The sequence below is a fragment of the Heterodontus francisci genome, chromosome 3 (genome assembly GCF_036365525.1).
Source record: "Heterodontus francisci isolate sHetFra1 chromosome 3, sHetFra1.hap1, whole genome shotgun sequence".
In the NCBI taxonomy this organism is placed as follows: domain Eukaryota; kingdom Metazoa; phylum Chordata; class Chondrichthyes; order Heterodontiformes; family Heterodontidae; genus Heterodontus; species Heterodontus francisci.
The window spans coordinates 155,811,125-155,830,033 of NC_090373.1; the positions used below are offsets into that span (position 1 = coordinate 155,811,125).

Genomic DNA, 18,909 nt, shown 5'->3' on the forward strand with positions numbered 1-18,909 from the left:
CACTCCGTCGCATCTGAAAACCCTGTAATCAGGAACGTTGGGCTGCCATTCCTGTCTCTCCTTAAGCCATGTTTCCTTAATAGCTATGATATCATACTGCCACGTGTCTATCTGTGCCCTCTACTCATCTGCTTTCTTTGCTATACTTCTTGCATTGAAATAGATACCCTTGAGCACTGCCAAACTCTTATTTTCTCACCCTAGTTTCCTCTGTCTTCCAGACTCATCCACTAATTTTCTGCCTTCCATTTTAATTTCTGATTTTGTCCCAGCTGAGTCTACCCTCGTGTCCCCTGCCAAGCTACTTTAAACCCTCCCCAACAGCACGAGCAAAACGTCTGACTTGAATGAACCAAAAGATTGATCTCAACGTCAGCAAATCCAATTCCATCATCTTGAGCTTCTGCTAGCACGTGACTAATCTCAACTCCATCAAACTGGCCATCTGCCAGCTCAGTCGAGCAGTGCATTCTGCTTTGCACTCAGCTTTGTTCTCCACATACATTGCTACCAAGACTGCTTTCTTCCCCCACTACAAAATCATTTTCTTCTACATATACCCAAGGCTGTGGAAATCCTAATCTACGCCCATCACCTTGGGGCTCACTTACTCAAATGCTGGCCTAATTAGCTTCCATTCTTTACAAATTACAACTCATTCAGAATGCTGCAGCCCATGCCTTACTCACCTCTACTCCAATCATGTTGGCCTTGTCAAGTCCCACCAGCACCACCGGTGATATGCGACCTTTCTTTCAAACTCTTTCCCCAACCTCTTCAGTGATATCCAGCTTTATGTAATTTCCATTTCACCAACACTGGTTTAACTCCTAACCTCCATTGAAGGTTTTGCCTTAGGCCTCTGGGCTTCTCTGCTTCCTTTGCCTCAATAGCAAGCTTTCTGCCCTCAAACCACTCTAAACTTCCTTCTGTTTGACTGTGCATTTAGCCCTACCATGTAACTTTGCTCTACTCCCTCTTCTCCTCCTGTTCAATATCCAATCCTTTCCTTTGTCTTACAGCATTTAGTGTCTTTCTACATAAATTTACACTGTTAAACCATTAGCCACTTCACCAAGATAACCATTCCAACACTAACCACATGAGCTCTGTGCTGCATTAGTATCAATAGTGCCACAAGGATAAGTTTTAAACTGCAGGCCACAGCCACTGTTATGGGATAAAACCTGCCTGAGCAGCTGGACAGAAGTGTTCTTTGCCAAATTTTATGGCTAGATTGGAATTCAAATCCATATCTGAAAACAGTGCATAGACGCCATTAACAAGTCCAGTTCTCTCCTTCACAAATTCCAAGTGTATAAATAACAAGATTAAGATTGTACTCGAATAGTGCCAAACTTTTGAAAAATGTGGCATTTTCAATGGTTAATCTTTTGATTTCCAAAATTCAGTTATATGACAAAATGTGCATCACAATTATATTTTGACCTGTTTTAACTCAATATGACCACATGCTTCAGCGTTACAACACTACATACATTGATTTATTTTCTAAATGTTCTAAGATCACCATGTGGGGAAAAAAAATTTCTTAAAGAACTCAAAGGATTGAGATGGTTTAGCAAACTCACCCATTCCTAGCTGCTAAGTGAAGGGGTGTACACCCAGAAATGTCCTGGTAGTTTGGATTTGCTCCTTTCTTCAGTAGCAGAATAAGGCATTCAACAGAGCCACAACTGTACCAGACAAAAAAAAGCAATCAATAGGCAAGACTTTGTCCTTATTTTGATTTTATCATTTTTGAATAATTAAAATAGTTTATACAGCCAATATTAAAATCCCCTTAAATTATATGTCAACTAAATCTGGAGAATTTGCAATGTCAATGGGCTTCTGCTTTTAACCAGCGATCAACTCAAGCTTGGCATTAATGAAACTTTACTGGTAAACGCCATAGGCTCAGATCATCCGAGCCTGCTCAAGACTGCAATTTATAAAAAATTTGATTTGTTCAATCTCAATAACAGATACTTGCAATAAAGTTTATTCAGGAAAAGGCAAAAAAAAAAAAACAGAAAACAGATGCAAAAATGTTATTAGCAGCAAAAAGGGAAGAAGCACAGTATAAAACTTTCAAGCACTGTACTGATCTATTCTGAGTTTGACACAGTTAGCATTCAGAGTTCAAGCCCTACAGAGACTTGAGCACATAATCTGGTCAGTACTGAGGAAATGCTGCACTGTCAAAAGTGCCACCTTTCGGATAGCATCTTAAACCAAGGCCCAGCTGGCTCCCTCTCAAGTGGATAGAAAGAAATCCATGGCACCATTCCAAGATCAGTTCTCCAATGGTCCTGGCCAACATTTATCCCTCAACCACCACAACAACAGAATCAATGCTCTCCTGCCTAGCCTCTCATTTTCCTCCTTCTGTAAACTTGAGCTCATCAAAATCTCTGCTGCTCGCATCCTAACATGCGCCAACCCCGTTCTCCCATCGCCAGTGCTCAGCGACCTATATTGGATTCCAGTCCAGTAAAACCTCAAATTTAAAATTCTTGTCCTCGGTCCAAATCCCACTACGACCTTGCTCTTCCCGGACTCTGCAGCCTCCTTCAAGAATAAAAAGGGAGACTTGTATTTATACGACACCTCTCACAAACTCAGGACATCCCAAAACTCTTTTCAGCCAATCAATTACTTTGGAAATGTAGTCACTGTTATAATGAAGGAAACACCACACTCAATAAGAGCACAGCAAGCTCCCAGACAACAGCAATACGATAATGTCCAGATAATCTGGGTTTCTTTTAAGTGTTGTTGACTGAAGGATAGACACCAGGGAAAACTCCCTTACTCTTGTTCAACACAACGCCATTTAATCTTTTATGTCCAACTGAGAGCAGACAGGGCTTCAGTTTAATGTCACATCTGAAAGACAGCACCACTGACCATGATGCACTCCCTCAGTATTGCTCTGGGATCTACTAAATGAGCCACAGCTGACAATGCTCTGGAGTTTCTGTGTTCTTCCAACTCTGGTCTCTTGTGCATCCCCAATTTCCTTCATCCCACCATTTGCAGCAGTGCCTTCAGCTGTCTGGGTCACAAGTTCTGGAATTCCCTTCTTAAACCTCTCAGGTTCTTTCCTCTCCTCCTTTCAGACACTCCTTAAAAACTCTCTGATCAAGATTTTGGTGACCTGTCCTAATATCTCCTTGAGGCTTGGTGTTAATTCTTGTCTGATTACACTCCTGTGAACCACCTTGGGACATTTTGCTATATTAAACACGGCATATAAATGCAAGTTATTTCTCTTGTCATCCATAAATGTTCCTTCCGCATCCCATGGGCAAGTGCCTTTATCTCCGATATGTCAGGTAGGATTAGGAACTCTCGTGGAAAACTGGTCAGGGCTCACCATGTGGGAAACTACAGGTCAGGGTTTATCAAGTCAAGACTGCAGGCAAGAACTCATGTCCTACAACTTTCTAGTGTAGCACATTGGTACTTGTGGCACACTATGCCTCCTTTAGATTTTTAGTTTAAGGCATTAGAAGTTATAAAACTGAACCTTTAGTGGCCTAAGCCGTGCAAGCCAAAAGCCACTAAATGTAACTATTAATAGCTGATCTCAACCAAGGCAGCAGCTGCAGTACTAAAATGCACTTCAGTATCAGCAGGGTGAGAAACAAAGTTACCCACAGTTCTTATTCCTGCTGGTAGCAGCTTCAAAAGGTCAATGTGCGAGTATTAGGTGAGAACAGGCTCAAACTAGCCACCATGTTGCCTTCCAATCTAACAATCTGTTCAAACTCACCATCTTACACAAAGAATGACCACTTGAGCAAGACAGCACAGATTGCAAGGTAGAAGGTTATAAAGTTTTTTTTTTAATTCAGAGTCCTAAAAAAAAAGAGAAATTGTGCATGGTACACTTTGCATTTATATTCCCGCTATCTTTGTTTATGAAATCTATGATGAACCAAGTCCACAGAAATAACCAGGTAATTTGTCAGGAAACACACTTTAGCAGCGTGATGAGGCCTCCATTCCTGGCTATTTTTCCTTTGTCAATAAGACCCAACTGAGAGTAGCAAACATATTCTCAAGAAACCCTGATTTTAACCTGCTGATGATCCAGCATTAATATGTTCGAACAAATCTTCTTCCAGGTGAGCTCTATTTCTATTTCCATCTGAGAAATAAATCTAATAAAAAGTGCAGCTATATGGTTATATCACATGAATATTTAGAACTTTATCACATAAATCATACAGCGAGCTGTTAGAAATCTTACTTTGCGGCAATATGCAGTAAGCTTCTCTTGACACGACCAAAAGCGTAATTGACGTCAAACTTGGAATTTGTCAGCAACTCTGAAACAGACCTTAGAAAGGAATACATTACACAATATGTGTCATTGAATGACTTTAGAGGTTACATTCCATTATTACAGTCACAATTAAAACATATTAGCTTTTAGCCTATTCGGAGAATCTCTTCAGCTTTTACAATTAATAAAATTAAAGACTGCTTAAATTAGTGACAACAGTCTGCTTTCTTAGTTCAACAAAATAAGAAACTGCACAGGAATGCCAGTGGAGTTATAGATGATTAGGAAGGAATACCCCAAGTGGACTTTAATTTAAATCCAGAGGAGGACAACAGAGCAACTTGAATAAAACAAAAGTGACTGGGTTTGTATACAATAGGATGATTTTTGCAGTCAACAGCAAAGCAATGGTGCTCACCATGATTTCAAAGAAAGCTGCCCACAAAGATCTAGGGATCCCTGTGGGGTTGATTTTCCTTTTCCCAATGGCAATTTAAATCTGGTGCCAAATCAAGGACATTCCCAGGCATCCAGCAACAGTGATGTCAGTAAGCAATCACGTTGAAGTATTCTCAAACACCAAACTCGGAAGTTAAAAGCACTAATTATCCTTCACGCTTAATTTGAGATTTCAGATAGCAAAATAAATTGATTGGATTACGATAGAAGCTAAAATATCAAACTTCAATAAAATATTTTTAAAATGCACATTTTTTTATTAATCATAATGGTGGAGTAATTTGAAATTCCACAAATATAAAATTAGCTTTTTAGGGCCAGTGAGGGTATTTAGCCATAATTATAAACTTAGTTAGCCTTTAAAAACCAGTTACACCTTAGCAAGGTATAACTTTTGCAAGAGTTCTAACAGTGAGACAAGTATCTTAAAAGTGGACGTTTTCACCAATTCACTGATTGCTCAGAAGTGGCACTCTGGAAGGGGCTTCAACCTGTACAACATTCACACCACACAGTGCCAGGCAATGACAATCTCCAACAAGAGGGAGTCTAACCACTTCCTCTTGACATTCACTGGCATTACCATCATCCCATTGTGTGCTATCAACATCCCAGGAGTCACTATTGACCAGAAACCTAACTGGACCAGCCACATCAATATCATGGATACAGGATCAGGTCAAAAGCTGGGTATTCTGCAACAAGTGATTGATCTCCTGACTTCACAAAAGCTTTTCTACCATCTACAAGGCACAATTCAGGAGTGTGACGAAATACTCTCCACTTGCCTAGATGACTGCAGCTCCAACAACACTCAAGGAGCCAGACACCATCTAGGACAAAACAGCCTGCTTAATTGGCATCCCATCTACCACCTTAATCATTCACTCCCTCCACCATTGATGCACCGTTACTACAGTGTGTACCACCTACAAGATGCACTGCATCAACTCGCCAAGGTTTCTTCGACAACACCTCCAAAACCCACAACCTTTACCGCCTAGAAAGACAAGTGCAGCAGGCTCATAGCAATACCACCACCTCCAAGTTCCCCTCCAAGCCACACAATCCTGACTTGGAAATATATCACTGTTTCTACATTGTCATTGTGTCAAAATCCTGGAACTCCCTCCCTTACACCCCATATACTGCAGCAGTTCAAGAAAGCGGCTCACCATCACCATCTCAAGGGCAATTAGAGATGGACAATAAATGCTGGCCTTTGCCAGCAATGCCCACATTCATGAATGAATGAAAAAGAATGCCTGACTTAGACGCCTGAAATTCACATAAAACACTGAAGAATAGTACATGCAGCTATCATCTTCCAATGTCAATATCATTACACAGCAATAACAGTTGCAGTCACCATAAAACCAACTCAAAAGAGAATTAACTCCCATGTGAAATGAAAAGTGAACAACTAAATTACTGTATTTGGATGAAAGGTACAAACCTTGTAATCACTGTAATCATTAGGTCTTCCTTCCATTAGATTATTGCATTATCACACTCATATCTTTCCTTTCAACAGCATCAACTTATTTATGGAAAATAAGACTATTAACAAAACTCACCTGTGCTGATCAGCCATTACCATCGGCATCAATGTATAAACTGCAGTTTCATTATCTGTAAGGGGCAAAAAGAAATATGATTTGCAAGCCTGGCTATGGGGATGCAGTGAACATCTTGAAGCAGCAGCACACCAAATGCTCATTTTCATTTTCTCAAAATTATTTGTTAAGAAAGAATGAAAGGAGGAAACCATTCATTAGAAACATGTGTAATAGTCCAATTATCTGGAAAACTGAATCAAATGTACTTGGCCATGAATATTCCTTGATTTCTAATATTTTTCCTTCTTCCCCTGCTCAAAACTCAAAAAAACTGAAACTGCTGGAAATACACAATAAGCTTGGCCAGCTTTATTAAAAAGAAAAGTCAAATGTATGGTGTTCTAGGTATGCAGCCTTCATCAGAATCGCATCCAAAATATCAAATCCTGACTTCTCTCTTTACAGATGCGAACTAACCTGCTGTCTATTTCCAATACTGTGTCACAATTGCAACATTTGCATTTTTATTTATCATTTTCTTGCACTTCTCTGCATAATATTGGAAATAACCATATTATGCAGCAGCTCATGGGATTACTATATTGAAGTTAAGCAGCAGAATTCCTTTCATTTTATCCACTCCATGAAACCAGAATGTCTTCCAGCTATATTGGAGAGATAAATTGGACCAAGTTTCATTGTGGAAAGAGAAAGAAAATGAGTTAATTCTCCACTGAAAATGCATAAAACGCAGATTTTTTAAAAAAACAAAATAAAGATATCAACCACCAATTTCCATGTTGAAGCTGAAGGAATATTTCTAACAACACTTCAATATATCTGTCTGACAAACTGCTGCATTGAAATAGATGTTTGCAGGGCTTCATAAGTACATCTGTCAGAGGGTGCACAAAACCAGTGCTGTTTTATTTTTTTTCCACTTCTATACCCAAAGATATCCTGACTCTATTTCCAGGCATAAAATACGATGAGATCTCATGCTCCCAAGGCTCTGTTAATGTAATTCCGTAACCAGTTGGATTATATAGGAACAATCCAAGATGATTCACCTGCTGGTTCCTCTCTCAATACCTATACAGGAACTACACAAGCCATAAAATATTAAAACCATGCCCTAGTAAATAGATGCACTACATGGCGCAATATTAAACCATACTGGCCAATGTTCGAAGCCTTGACTGTGCTGCATGAGTGATCTCGGCCATGATGCCAGTGGGACACACAGAGGGCCCCACCACTCCAGTAACTCCCAGTAAGTACACTTATGGGGGCATCAGATGGATATAAGAACAGGCTTTCAGTTGATGTTTTCCATGGTTAAATGCCCTTTGGACACTCACTGGCTCAGCTCTTACAAAATGTTCAGTTGGACAAAGTACCAGAGGGCTGCTCAGAGAACTGTATCCCACAGCCAAGAGAAATAAAACCAAAAAAAATTAAATGATTGTTGAGACTATTTGAAAATATAAATGAAGTTATGAAAAAAGGGCATATTTTCTGGAGTAATGTGGATTCAGAATGTTGCTACATAGAAGCAACATCACACAGATGAAAACCTGGATCATTTGAACAGCAATTCGAAATTAACATTATGCAAATTACAGCCAGCTAAAGAACAAAGTACACTGCAGTCTTAGAAATGTTTTTCCACCAACTCCTTAATCCCCAGAATAAAAGCAAAATACTGCGGATGCTGGAAATCTGAAACAAAAACAAGAAATGCTGGAATCACTCAGCAGGTCTGGCAGCATCTGTGGAAAGAGAAGCAGAGTTAACGTTTCGGGTCAGTGACCCGAAACGTTAACACTGCTTCTCTTTCCACAGATGCTGCCAGACCTGCTGAGTGATTCCAGCATTTCTTGTTTTTGTCCTTAATCCCCAGGTTGCTCTTGGAAAAAAAAAATGCAGATAACTATAAATGTTTTGACTTACAAAAAAAAGGCTTAATTTGAAATGTAAAATGCCCAAAATGGAATTACATATTTCAAAGTGGTTGATGAGCCAACAGACACTGTACTAATACTTTGCCGAAATTTGATTCATAATTGACACAACAAGAACAAACCCATATGTCTGCATGTAACTCAGCCAGCCAGTGTGGAACATGCTGTATCAGAGACGTTTTGTTTTAAAGAGATGCAATAGTTTGTCTCTGCTAATAAAACCAGGCGAATCTCTCAGTTTACTATAAGAGCAGTTGTTACGGACCACTTCACTCAGTGAAGACTGGTACACTCAAGAACAGGCCAGCGACCATTCAAATGCAGCAGGTCCAATGATTCAAGGAATATATTCAAGCATCCAATTTTGACTCATTGCCTCATGATCTACAAATAGAAAGAACCTAGTGCAAGTTTTTTTTAAACAAACCTGTCTCGGTGCACAAGTCTGTGTACATGGTGCAGAAAGGTTTTGCAAATACCTTGGAATATTTTGTAAACTGAACAGCACTGCACAACAAAAATTTTCCTTTAACCTAGTAAAACAGCCCGAGACGCTTCACAGGAGAGTTATCAAACAAGATTTGACGCCAAATTACATAGGAGAGCAGATTGCTCAGAGGTAGGTTTTAAGGAGGACCTTAAAGGAGGAAAGAGAGATAGAGAGGCAGAGGGGTTTAGGGACAGATTTCCAGAGATTGGGTCATGGACAGCAGAAGGCACAGCCACCAATGGTGAGGTGATAAAAATCAGAAATGATAAGGCCAGAATTGAGTAGTGCAGATATCGCAAAGGGTTGTAGGGTTCGAGGTGATTACAGAGATAATAAACTGCTGACCATCCAACTTCCCTTCCAGGTTCATACCTTAGCAGATAGTGTTATGATGGTGCTTCTATATTTTTTGTTAAGTATTATTTTTGAGGACTCATGTATTTTAGAATTTTTTTTTTTTATTCGTTTTTGATGGGATGTGGGTGTCGCTGGCTAGGACAGCATTTATTGCCCATCCCTAATTGCCCATGAGAAGGTGGTGAGCTGCCTTCTTGAACCGCTGCAGTCCATGTGAGGTAGGTACAGTGCTGTTCGGGAGTTCCAGGATTTTGACCCAGCTACAGCAAAGGAATGGTGATAGAGTTCCAAGTCAGGATGGTGTGTTCCCACACATCTACTGCCCTTGTCCTTCTAGGTGGTAGAGATCATGGGTTTGGAAGGTGCTGCCGGAGTAGCCTTGGTGCATTGCATCTTGTAGATAGTACACACTGCTGCCACTATGCATCGGTGGTGGAGGGAGTGAATGTTTGTCGATGGGGTGCCAATCAAGCAGGCTGCTTTGTCCTGGGTGGTGTCGAGCTTCTTGAGTGTTGTTGGAGCTGCACCCATCCAGGCATGTGGAGAGTATTCCATCACACTCCTGACTTGTGCCATGTTGATGGTGGACAGGCTTTGGAGAGTCAGGAGGTGAGTTACTCACCGCAGGATTCCTAGCCTCTGACCTGCCCTTGTAGCCACGGTATTTATATGGCTACTCCAGTTCAGTTTCTAATCAATGGTAACCCCCAGGATGTTGATAGTGGGGGATTCAGTGATCGTAATGCCATTGAATGTCATGGGGAGATGGTTAGATTCTCTCCTGTTGGAGATGGTCATTGCTTGGCACTTGTGTGGTGTGAATGTTACTTGCCACTTATCAGCCCAAGCCTGGATATTGTCCAGGTCTTGCTGCATTTTAACACGGACTGCTGCAGTATCTGAACTGGACACTGGGAAAACTGAAAAGGATTCCACGGATTTTTTTTCACTGGGGTCATTGAAAAGAGGTCAGTGAAAGGTCTTTTGGACTTGGTTTGTGAACAACCTTTACTGGAAGTCACCTGCCTTCAGATAAATACCCAGCAGGGGCTTTTTGACTTGGAGAAGATGTTTAGAGAGAAATGACAGGTCATGATTTATAGGGGTCAGTAGGCTTAACCCTTGAGTTATTGATTTGGTTTCGCTTTGGACAATGTTTTGAAAGGAGTTTTAAATCAACACGCCAAGGACAGAACCCCAACTCAGTCTTTTCCATCTCTCTGAAAAGTCTGCCAGCTTTTCCCGTCTCTTGAGAAGTTCTTATAAGCGAGTGTAAGAAATAGAGAAATTGATGCTGCATTCTTCCTGAAAGGCCTGCCAGAAACCCCTGTTGCCACATTTCTCCTGGAAAACCTGCCAAACTGATCTTCAATGTCGCCTGAAAAGAACTGTTCTAGAAAGATGCCAGTGACAGGAGTCTACACGTATTTGGGACGCCAAACCAAAAAAGGGGCAACTGGCATCTTTCCATAGCTTCTCGTCTTTTCTTCAAGAATTAGCAAATATTTGGCCAAAGTCTCCTTTTTTGTCACAGAGCTCCAGAGAAGATCTCTATTTTTTTCGGTTAACCTGTGTGTGTGTGTGTGTGTGTGTGCGCGCGTGTGTGTGCGCGCGTGTGTGAGAGAGTGAGTGAGACGGGCTAAGGTAAAAGGGAACTTTCATGTTTCACTCTGTGTTAATACTTGGCTTTATTACTGGTTATTTCTTGTTTTATAATAAACTGATAATTTCATTGTTTATCAAAGAAACCTGTTTATTCTGGGATAAAGAGTAGAGTCTATGATTGCTTACCCAGTTACCGATACGGTCATTTAAATATATGTTGTGACCTGTGGAGAAGTGGAACTAGAAAAGACAGTGCACTCCTCCCACCTCGGTCATAATAATATTAACGATTCTCTCTCACCTTCAAATCTGCTGTCAACCCTCTCCTCAAAAATCCAACTCGACGCCAGCACCCTTGCAAAATACCGCCTATCTCCAACATCTCTTTGAAAAGTTCTTGAATGTACTCAGTAGACTATATACCAGTTTTGGAACAATATATCTCATCTGCTGTTTTCTTCAAAAATGAGCAAGTAATCCGCCCAAGTTTTATTTTTGTCTGAAACAGAGCTCTGAATTTATAAAAAGTCCCTTTTATCTTTTCTCGGTTAACCAGTGTGTGTGTGTTTGTGTGTGTGTGTGTGAAGGCGCTAAGGTAAAAAGGGAACTTTAAAATTTAAAATCTGTGTTTATGTATTACTTCATTATTAGTTAAGACTTATTTTATAATAAACTGATAATTTTGTTGTTCATTAAAGAAACCTGGTTAGTGTGTTCTATTCTGGGAAAAAGAGAGTACATGATTGACCGTATCGATAAGTGGGAAAATTTAAAATGTGACCTGTGGAGAAGTGGGACTAGAACAAACAGTGCACTCCTCCCGCCTTGGTCATAACTACTTACAAGAAGTGCATACTATACTCAAGATTGACAGATAAATATACTATGAAAGCCACAACTCCCTGCCCTTCTACCAACAACAATGTATCTCTTGGCAGTCTCTGTAAAGTGCAAACAGGATGACCACCATAGATTACAATGTAATCACTAGAAAACTATTTATCCATTATTATGTTTGATCAAAAATATGAGTGAAATTTTGATCACAAGAGCAAGAAGAAAAATTGTTTCCCTCACTTATTTATTTCAAAGATGACACTGAATGAGGATAAGACAACCTAAACACAAAGGTACTCAAGGAAATAGCTGACGAAATTGGTTAAATTTCAGAAGGGATCTTTTGGGCACCATTACAATTGGTAATTACAACTAAGGATTGGAAAGAAAGCAACATAACACATACCATTAAAAAGATTTTAGAAAATACCAGCTAATGATCCCAGCATGTGTCATGGACAAAATTTTGCCAGTTATCCCGAAAATGAGCTTCACAAAACAAATAGATGCATGAAGGCCATCAACAGGCAACAAAACTATTCAATTTTCTTAAGGATATCAGAATGTGTGTGTAAAGGCAACTCTATGGGTATTGTTTATCAGGACTGCATGGCTTCTGACAATGTCACATGGGAGGTTGGTCCTAAATGCAGAACATGAACAAAAGAACAATTATTGAAGTGAATTAGCAACAAAGGAGACACAGTGGGCATGCAATGAGCTGCACCAGAATGGCAGAAAGTGACTAATGTGGTGCCAAGAATCAGAAATAGCATCTTTACTATTCATGGTATACATCTATAATTTGAAAATGGAGATGCAGGCAAAAAGGATCAAAATTTGTCAGTAACACAAGGTAGTATAGAAACAATTAACAGGAGGCTCATCAATTGCAAAGAGGACATTAAGCTGAGAAACAGTAATTAAAATCCAATGTTAATAAGTACAAAGGGCAGCAAAATAAACATTGGAGTTATTAACTGAAGATTGCCAGTCTCGGGTCAAAAGATTTGGAGATATTGGCGGACGGAACAGTGAAACAGACGGTATAGTGTATAGCAGTGATAAACAAGGGAGTGGAAAATCTGAGACTTCCAGCATCCACAGTATTTTGCTTTTGTAAGTATGATCTTAGGCTGCTTAGCACAAGAAACAGAACAGAAATCACTGGATGTGTTACTGAGCCAACTTATTCTCCCTGGGGTACGCTGTGCCATTCTGATTGTATTAAAGGAAGAATATCATGGCACCAGACAAGGTGCATTAGGCTACCCATCTGATAGTTGGCATCAATCAGCACAGCTGACAGGAGTACAGGAGCTGCGTTTACTTACACTAGAAAAATACAGGGAATAGATTTTTTAAAAGGGTGTTCAAGATTTCTAAAGGCATCAACAAGGTGGCCACTGAGAAACTGAGCACCATGGCCATTCAAACTATACCAAGGGTACACAAGATCAATTTCAGAAGGGGGAAGGTGAGTGGGCAGATCAGCTTTAACTATTTCAGAAAGAGGGTGATGCATATTTAGAAAGGCCTGCCTAGGAAGACATTCAAGGCTAAGATCAATAATTTTCTGTGGGTTGGTATATTTTTATTTGGCATATATTTTACATTTGGTATATTTTGGTTGAACTCTGAACTGGAACGATACTATTTCAATCAATTCACTTAAACACAACCCGATAGCCCTTGATGTTGTTCACATGTTATCTGGGGTCTCTAGCACAATTGTTAAAATAACTTGCCCTTTCGTCAGTGCGCAGATATTCCCTGCCAGGGAAAGTAGTGCAATCACAGCACAGTGGCGCAGTGGTTAGCACCGCAGCCTCACAGCTCCAGGGACCCGGGTTCGATTCCGGGTACTGCCTGTGTGGAGTTTGCAAGTTCTCCCTGTGTCTGCGTGGGTTTTCTCCGGGTGCTCCGGTTTCCTCCCACAAGCCAAAAGACTTGCAGGTTGATAGGTAAATTGGCCATTATAAAATTGTCACTAGTATAGGTAGGTGGTAGGGAAATATAGGGACAGGTGGGGATGTTTGGTAGGAATATGGGATTAGCGTAGGATTAGTATAAATGGGTGGTTGATGTTCGGCACAGACTCGGTGGGCCGAAGGGCCTGTTTCAGTGCTGTATCTCTAATCTAATCTAAAATTCCCAAAGACAACTGTAAGTAAAATGGGGTCAGTTTAGGAATTGCACAGATTTCCAGACACTGGCTACAAAAGCAATCAATCCGCAAATTTCACTTTACTAACAAAACTAAAAGGGAATCTATAATTGACCTACTCAACTTCTATGGAGTGAAACAAGACACGGGGAAGACAAGAGGAAGTGGCAGCACAGCTCCAGGGGCAGGCCGGGTGTCATCGGAAGCAGCAGCCTCTCCCCTGCCCTCCCTCGCTCGCTCACCTTCGGGTAACTCCACGGTTCGAGCCCGCCTCAGGGAGCGGGTCAGTCGGTTCAGCTGCACGTTCAGCTGCTCCATCGCCCGTTCCATCATCTACAGCCACAGCGACCCGGGGAAAGGAAAGCGCACAGGCCCAACCCGGTACTGCCTCTGCTGTCCGCCTCCCTCACGACTGCTGCCCGCTGCCCCGCATCGCGCGGGCTCTACTCTACTCTCCCTTCCCCCCCCCCAACTCCTCCACCAGCCGTTCAAACAACAATCCGAACCCCTCGCCGTTAACCGTCACCCACACTTCCGTGTTCGACTCCACTTCCGGCTGAGCCGGCGGCAACGATTGGAGGAGAGCAAGCCGGAACTGTTCAGCATTGCATTCTGGGAGTTGTAGTCCTGGAGCTGTGCCTTTAGAAAGAAAGGTCACGGTGGTATTTCTATAATAAAAGCAAAATACTGCGGATGCTGGAAATCTGAAATAAAAACATGAAATGCTGGAACCACTCAGCAGGTCTGGCAGCATCTGTGAAAAGAGAAGCAACGTTAATGTTTCGGATCAGTGACCCTTCTTCAGAACTGACAAATATTAGAAAAGTCACAGGTTATAAGTAAGTGAGGTGAGGGTGGGGCAAGAGATAACAAAGGAGGTGTAGATTGGACCAGGCCACATAGCTGACCAAAAGGTCATGGAGCAAAGGCAAACAATATGTTAATGGTGTGTATTTCTGTCTGCATAAACACTCAGCTCACCCTTGCTTTTATTAAAAGAAAGTGCTCTAATAGATGTCAAGCAGCAGAAGATAAATAGTTATGAAAAAGACTTGCATTTACATAGAGCCTTTCAACAAAAAACTTGCATTTATAATGTGCCTTTAATGTAATAATGTCTCCTGAGGCGCATCACAGGAGTGTTATCAAACAAAATTTGACACCAAGCTGCATAAGGAGATATTAAGACAGGTGACCAAAAGCTTTGTCAAAGATGCAGGTTTCAAAAGGAAGAAAAATCTTGCATCTGTACAGCGTCTATAACAATCTCAGGACATCCCAAAGCACTTTACAGCCAATTAAGCACTGTGTAAAGTATAATCACTGTCGTAATAGAGAAATGCAAGGTTCCACAAACAACAATCTGACAATCACCAGATATTCTGATTTGTAGTGGGGTTGGTTGAGGGTCAAATATTGGCCAGGAGACTGGGGAGAACTCCAAAATGTGTCTTGAGATCTTTGACTTCCATCTAGGAGCAGATTGACCTTAGTTTAATCTGATAAACAACACCTCCAACAGTGCAGTACTCCTGCAGTACTGCACTGATGTGTCAGCCTAAATTTTATGTTCAAGTTTCTGCAGAGAACAACCTTGATGGCACAACCTTCTGCCTCAGAGGCTCAAGTGCTATCAACTGAACCATAGCTAAAGGGAGAGCACAGTAGTGGGATTAGTTTTGGAATGCTCTCACAAACAGCTGGCATAAACATGATGGCCTCCTTCCATGCTGAAAACCTATATGGTTCTATGTACTTCATTTTCATGAATCTCATTCTTCAATCATTGTTCTAATAAATCCAAAGACATAATATGTTTTCCATGAGAACTTGGATGAGCCAAAATTCCTCTAGCTTATTTCTGATAAATTCCTACCAATGCCTCTGATCTGGACTCACTGCCTTCCTGGTGGCCATCTGAAGCTTTATAAGGTCATTCAAACATTAAGGTGCTGCTCATCCCCAAGTTTTTACCCTACAAACATTCCATAACCAAGGTCAACATGTTCCATCTCCACAATTTGTCCACCAGCAGCCAACTTTTCCCCACTGCAGCTGGAATCCTTATCCATACTGTCATGGTCCTGTAGTTTTTTTTTCAGAATATGCCTTTAAGGCTTGCAAGGAAGGTGCATTTTTGTTGCCTTAGAAACAGCCATTTGGAGACTGCGATTCAAAGGGTGCATTCTTGTTACCATAGAAACAGCCACTGGGAGTGAGTCTCATGCGATACATTTGTTACAATTCAGTTTTGAACTGGCTTTTAGTTGAAGACAGTTTGTTCTAACAGAACACAGACACAGAGGACACAGCTATGATGATAGCCCCTGGAAAAAGAGCTCTCAACCATTTAAACATAAGGAAGAGGATTTTAGTCTGTTCAATTATTATCTCTCAAAATTCTAAAAAAAAGTCAAGCCAAGACAGAGATCTCTGGTAATTTAAATTGAAGAAAGGGAAGTTAGTCTGTGACAATCTTTTATCCCTCAAAAACTCTCAAGTCAGATTGATTCTGTTGAAAGTGTTTGCAAGTTGTTAATTGTTGAAATTCGCTGGAGAAGGAAAGCAACATTCTGTGAGGATTTCAAGCAACATTCTGTGAGGACTTCAAGCAACATTGGACTGTAAATTTACAAGAACTCTTTTTTCTATTTTAAATGTTGTTCATATCTTCATAGTGTTTAAGAATTTAGTTCTTCTAATTAAAGAGTTAATTTGTTGATTTAAAGACACCTGGTTTGGTTAGCCTAATTCGGGGGTTAATAGATGGTACAATTTGGCTGGGTCTTTCTTTAATTTGGAAAGTTTTTAAATGATATGTTCGGTGATCTGTGGAGTGACAGGATTGAATTATCAGTGTGTTTCTCCCACCACAATCAGAATCGTATATTTTGATTGGGGGCTTTGACTAGAGCAGTCAGTCATTACAATACTTAAAATGTGATGCTTTGAATGGATGTTCAAAAGTGAAAAATTGCCCTTTATGTTACTTCCTCTACCTCTATTGAAGGGATGCTATTAATACTTCTATAACTCTCAATAGGTGTTGATCAAGCCTCCTTTTAAATGTGTCACTGGACCCTGAATCATCTAGGTCCTCTGTAAGCTGCCTATCATTCCAATATGTGCAATGTTCTGTGTGAGGAGCGTAATGGTGGAATATTTATGCTTAGCATTTCTTAAAGTAGGAGATCAACAGTTTTGGTTGGTGGGGCAAAAGGAGAACTCCTTCATAGAATAATCATAATAATACAATGATTCTGAATAAATGGGCTTGGTAGGCTGTTTTCTCATTCCACATTTCTAGGTACATATGTATCTATCAACTTACATAATTGTATTTTTTGTGAGCAATGTGTCTGCAGGGCCATTTTCCTGGAACTGATTGGGTAAGTGTTGACCAGCCATACCCAACAAAAAAAAATCATCTTTCATTGACAGCTCTGTTGGCCAATGAAATATACAAATAGCTACACCACTGGTCCTACCACTCTTTCCAGGGTCCATCTTGGTCTCAACTCACTCCCTGGCTCTCAGAGTCAGTCCATGATCTCCTCAACTTCCAGGCTCAGCCCCACTAATAGCTTCACGCTCCAAAACAAATAGAGGTAAATGGGTATGATTTAATTGCCATTACAGAGATGTGGTTACAGGATGACCAGGACTGGGAACTGAATATTCAGGGATATTCGTCATTTAGGAGGGATAGGCAGAGGGGAGAATGAGGTGGGGTCTACGACCATACGCATTAGGAGCAGGAGTAGGCCTGTTAATAAGGGACGAGATAGGTACATTAGTGAGAGAGGATCTTAGATCAAAAAAGCAAGATGTAGAATCAGTTTGGATGAAGCTAAGAAACAGCAAGGGGCAGCAAACATTGGTGGGACTTGTTTATAGGCCACTGGTAATGCTGGGCACAGTATAAATCAGGAAATTAGAGCTGCATGTAGCATGGACAATACAGTAATAATGGGCGATTTCAATTTACATATAGATTGGGTAAACCTAATTAGCACTAAAACTGTGGAGGAGAAATTCCTGGAGTATGTACAAGATGGGTTTCTGGAGCAGTATGTAAGAACCAACTAGGGATCAGGCTATTTGAGATTTAGTATCGTGTAATGAGAAAGGGCTAATTAATAACCTTGCTGGAAAGGAGCCATTAGGAAATGGCGACCACAATATGATAGAATTTTACATTAAGTTTGAAAGAGATATAGTTCATTCTGAAACTAGGGTCTTAAATCTGAACAAAGGAAACTATGAAGGTATGAAGGGCAAGTTGGCTATGGTGGATATGAAAAGATTTGACAGTAGACAGGCAATGGCTAATATAAGGGGCAAGCCATTTAAGACTGAGATGAGGAGGAATTTCACATACCTGAAGAAGCTTTTACAGTCTGCCTTTATGTTTCTAGCTAGCTTGCATTCATAAATAAAAATAAGAAATGCTGGAAATACTCAGCGGGTCTGGCAGCATCCATGGAGAGAGAAGCAGAGTTAACATTTCAGGTCAGTGACCCTTCATCAGAAATGCATTGCATTCATAATCTCTATTTCCTTTCTTTATCAGTTTCTTGGTCCTCCTTTGTGATATGATTGGGCAGGGTCAAAATGGATTTGTGAAAGGAAAATCATGTTTGACAAACCTCTCGGAGTTTTTTGAGGATGTTACTTGTAGCATAGAGAAAGGAGAACCGGTGGATGTGGTGGATTTGGATTTTCAGAAGGCTTTTGATCAGGTCCCATACAGGAGGTTATTAAACAAATTAGAGCAGATGGGATTGGGGGTAATATACTGCAATGGATTGAGAATTGGTTAACAGATAGAAAGCAGAGAGTAGGAATAAATGGTTATTCTCAGGCTGGCAGGCTGTTACTAGTGGGGTACTGCAAGGATCAGTGCATGGGCCACAGCCATTCACAATTTATATAAATGATTTGGATGTGAGGACCAATTGTAATATTTCCAAATTTGCTGATGACACTAAACTAAGTGGTAAGCCAATTAAGTTTTTAAGTACTACCTCTTTATTGATACTAATTTCTTTCTGTTCCTCATTTTTACATGTCTCTTGGTTCCCTAGTATTTTTAGGAGGTTTTCTGTGTCTTTCTCTGTGAAGACAGACACAAAGCAATTGTTTCGTCTCTCCGCTATTTCCTCATTCTCCAC

General features: G+C 40.6%; 1 protein-coding gene across 2 annotated transcripts in view; it reads right to left on the minus strand.

Moving 5' to 3' along the window:
* Positions 1–14,277, minus strand: part of hace1 (HECT domain and ankyrin repeat containing E3 ubiquitin protein ligase 1) — a 107,140-nt gene extending 92,863 nt beyond the window's left edge. For both annotated transcript variants that reach the window (XM_068026958.1, XM_068026955.1), the window contains exons 1-4: positions 13,978–14,277; positions 6,334–6,388; positions 4,262–4,351; positions 1,593–1,697 (exon numbers count right to left, since the gene is read on the minus strand). In XM_068026958.1, the coding sequence (XP_067883059.1) occupies positions 1,593–1,697; positions 4,262–4,351; positions 6,334–6,388; positions 13,978–14,068 (341 nt within the window). In that variant the 5' untranslated portion in view covers positions 14,069–14,277. The remainder of the gene's footprint in view (positions 1–1,592; positions 1,698–4,261; positions 4,352–6,333; positions 6,389–13,977) is intronic.
* Positions 14,278–18,909: the final 4,632 nt, after the last annotated feature.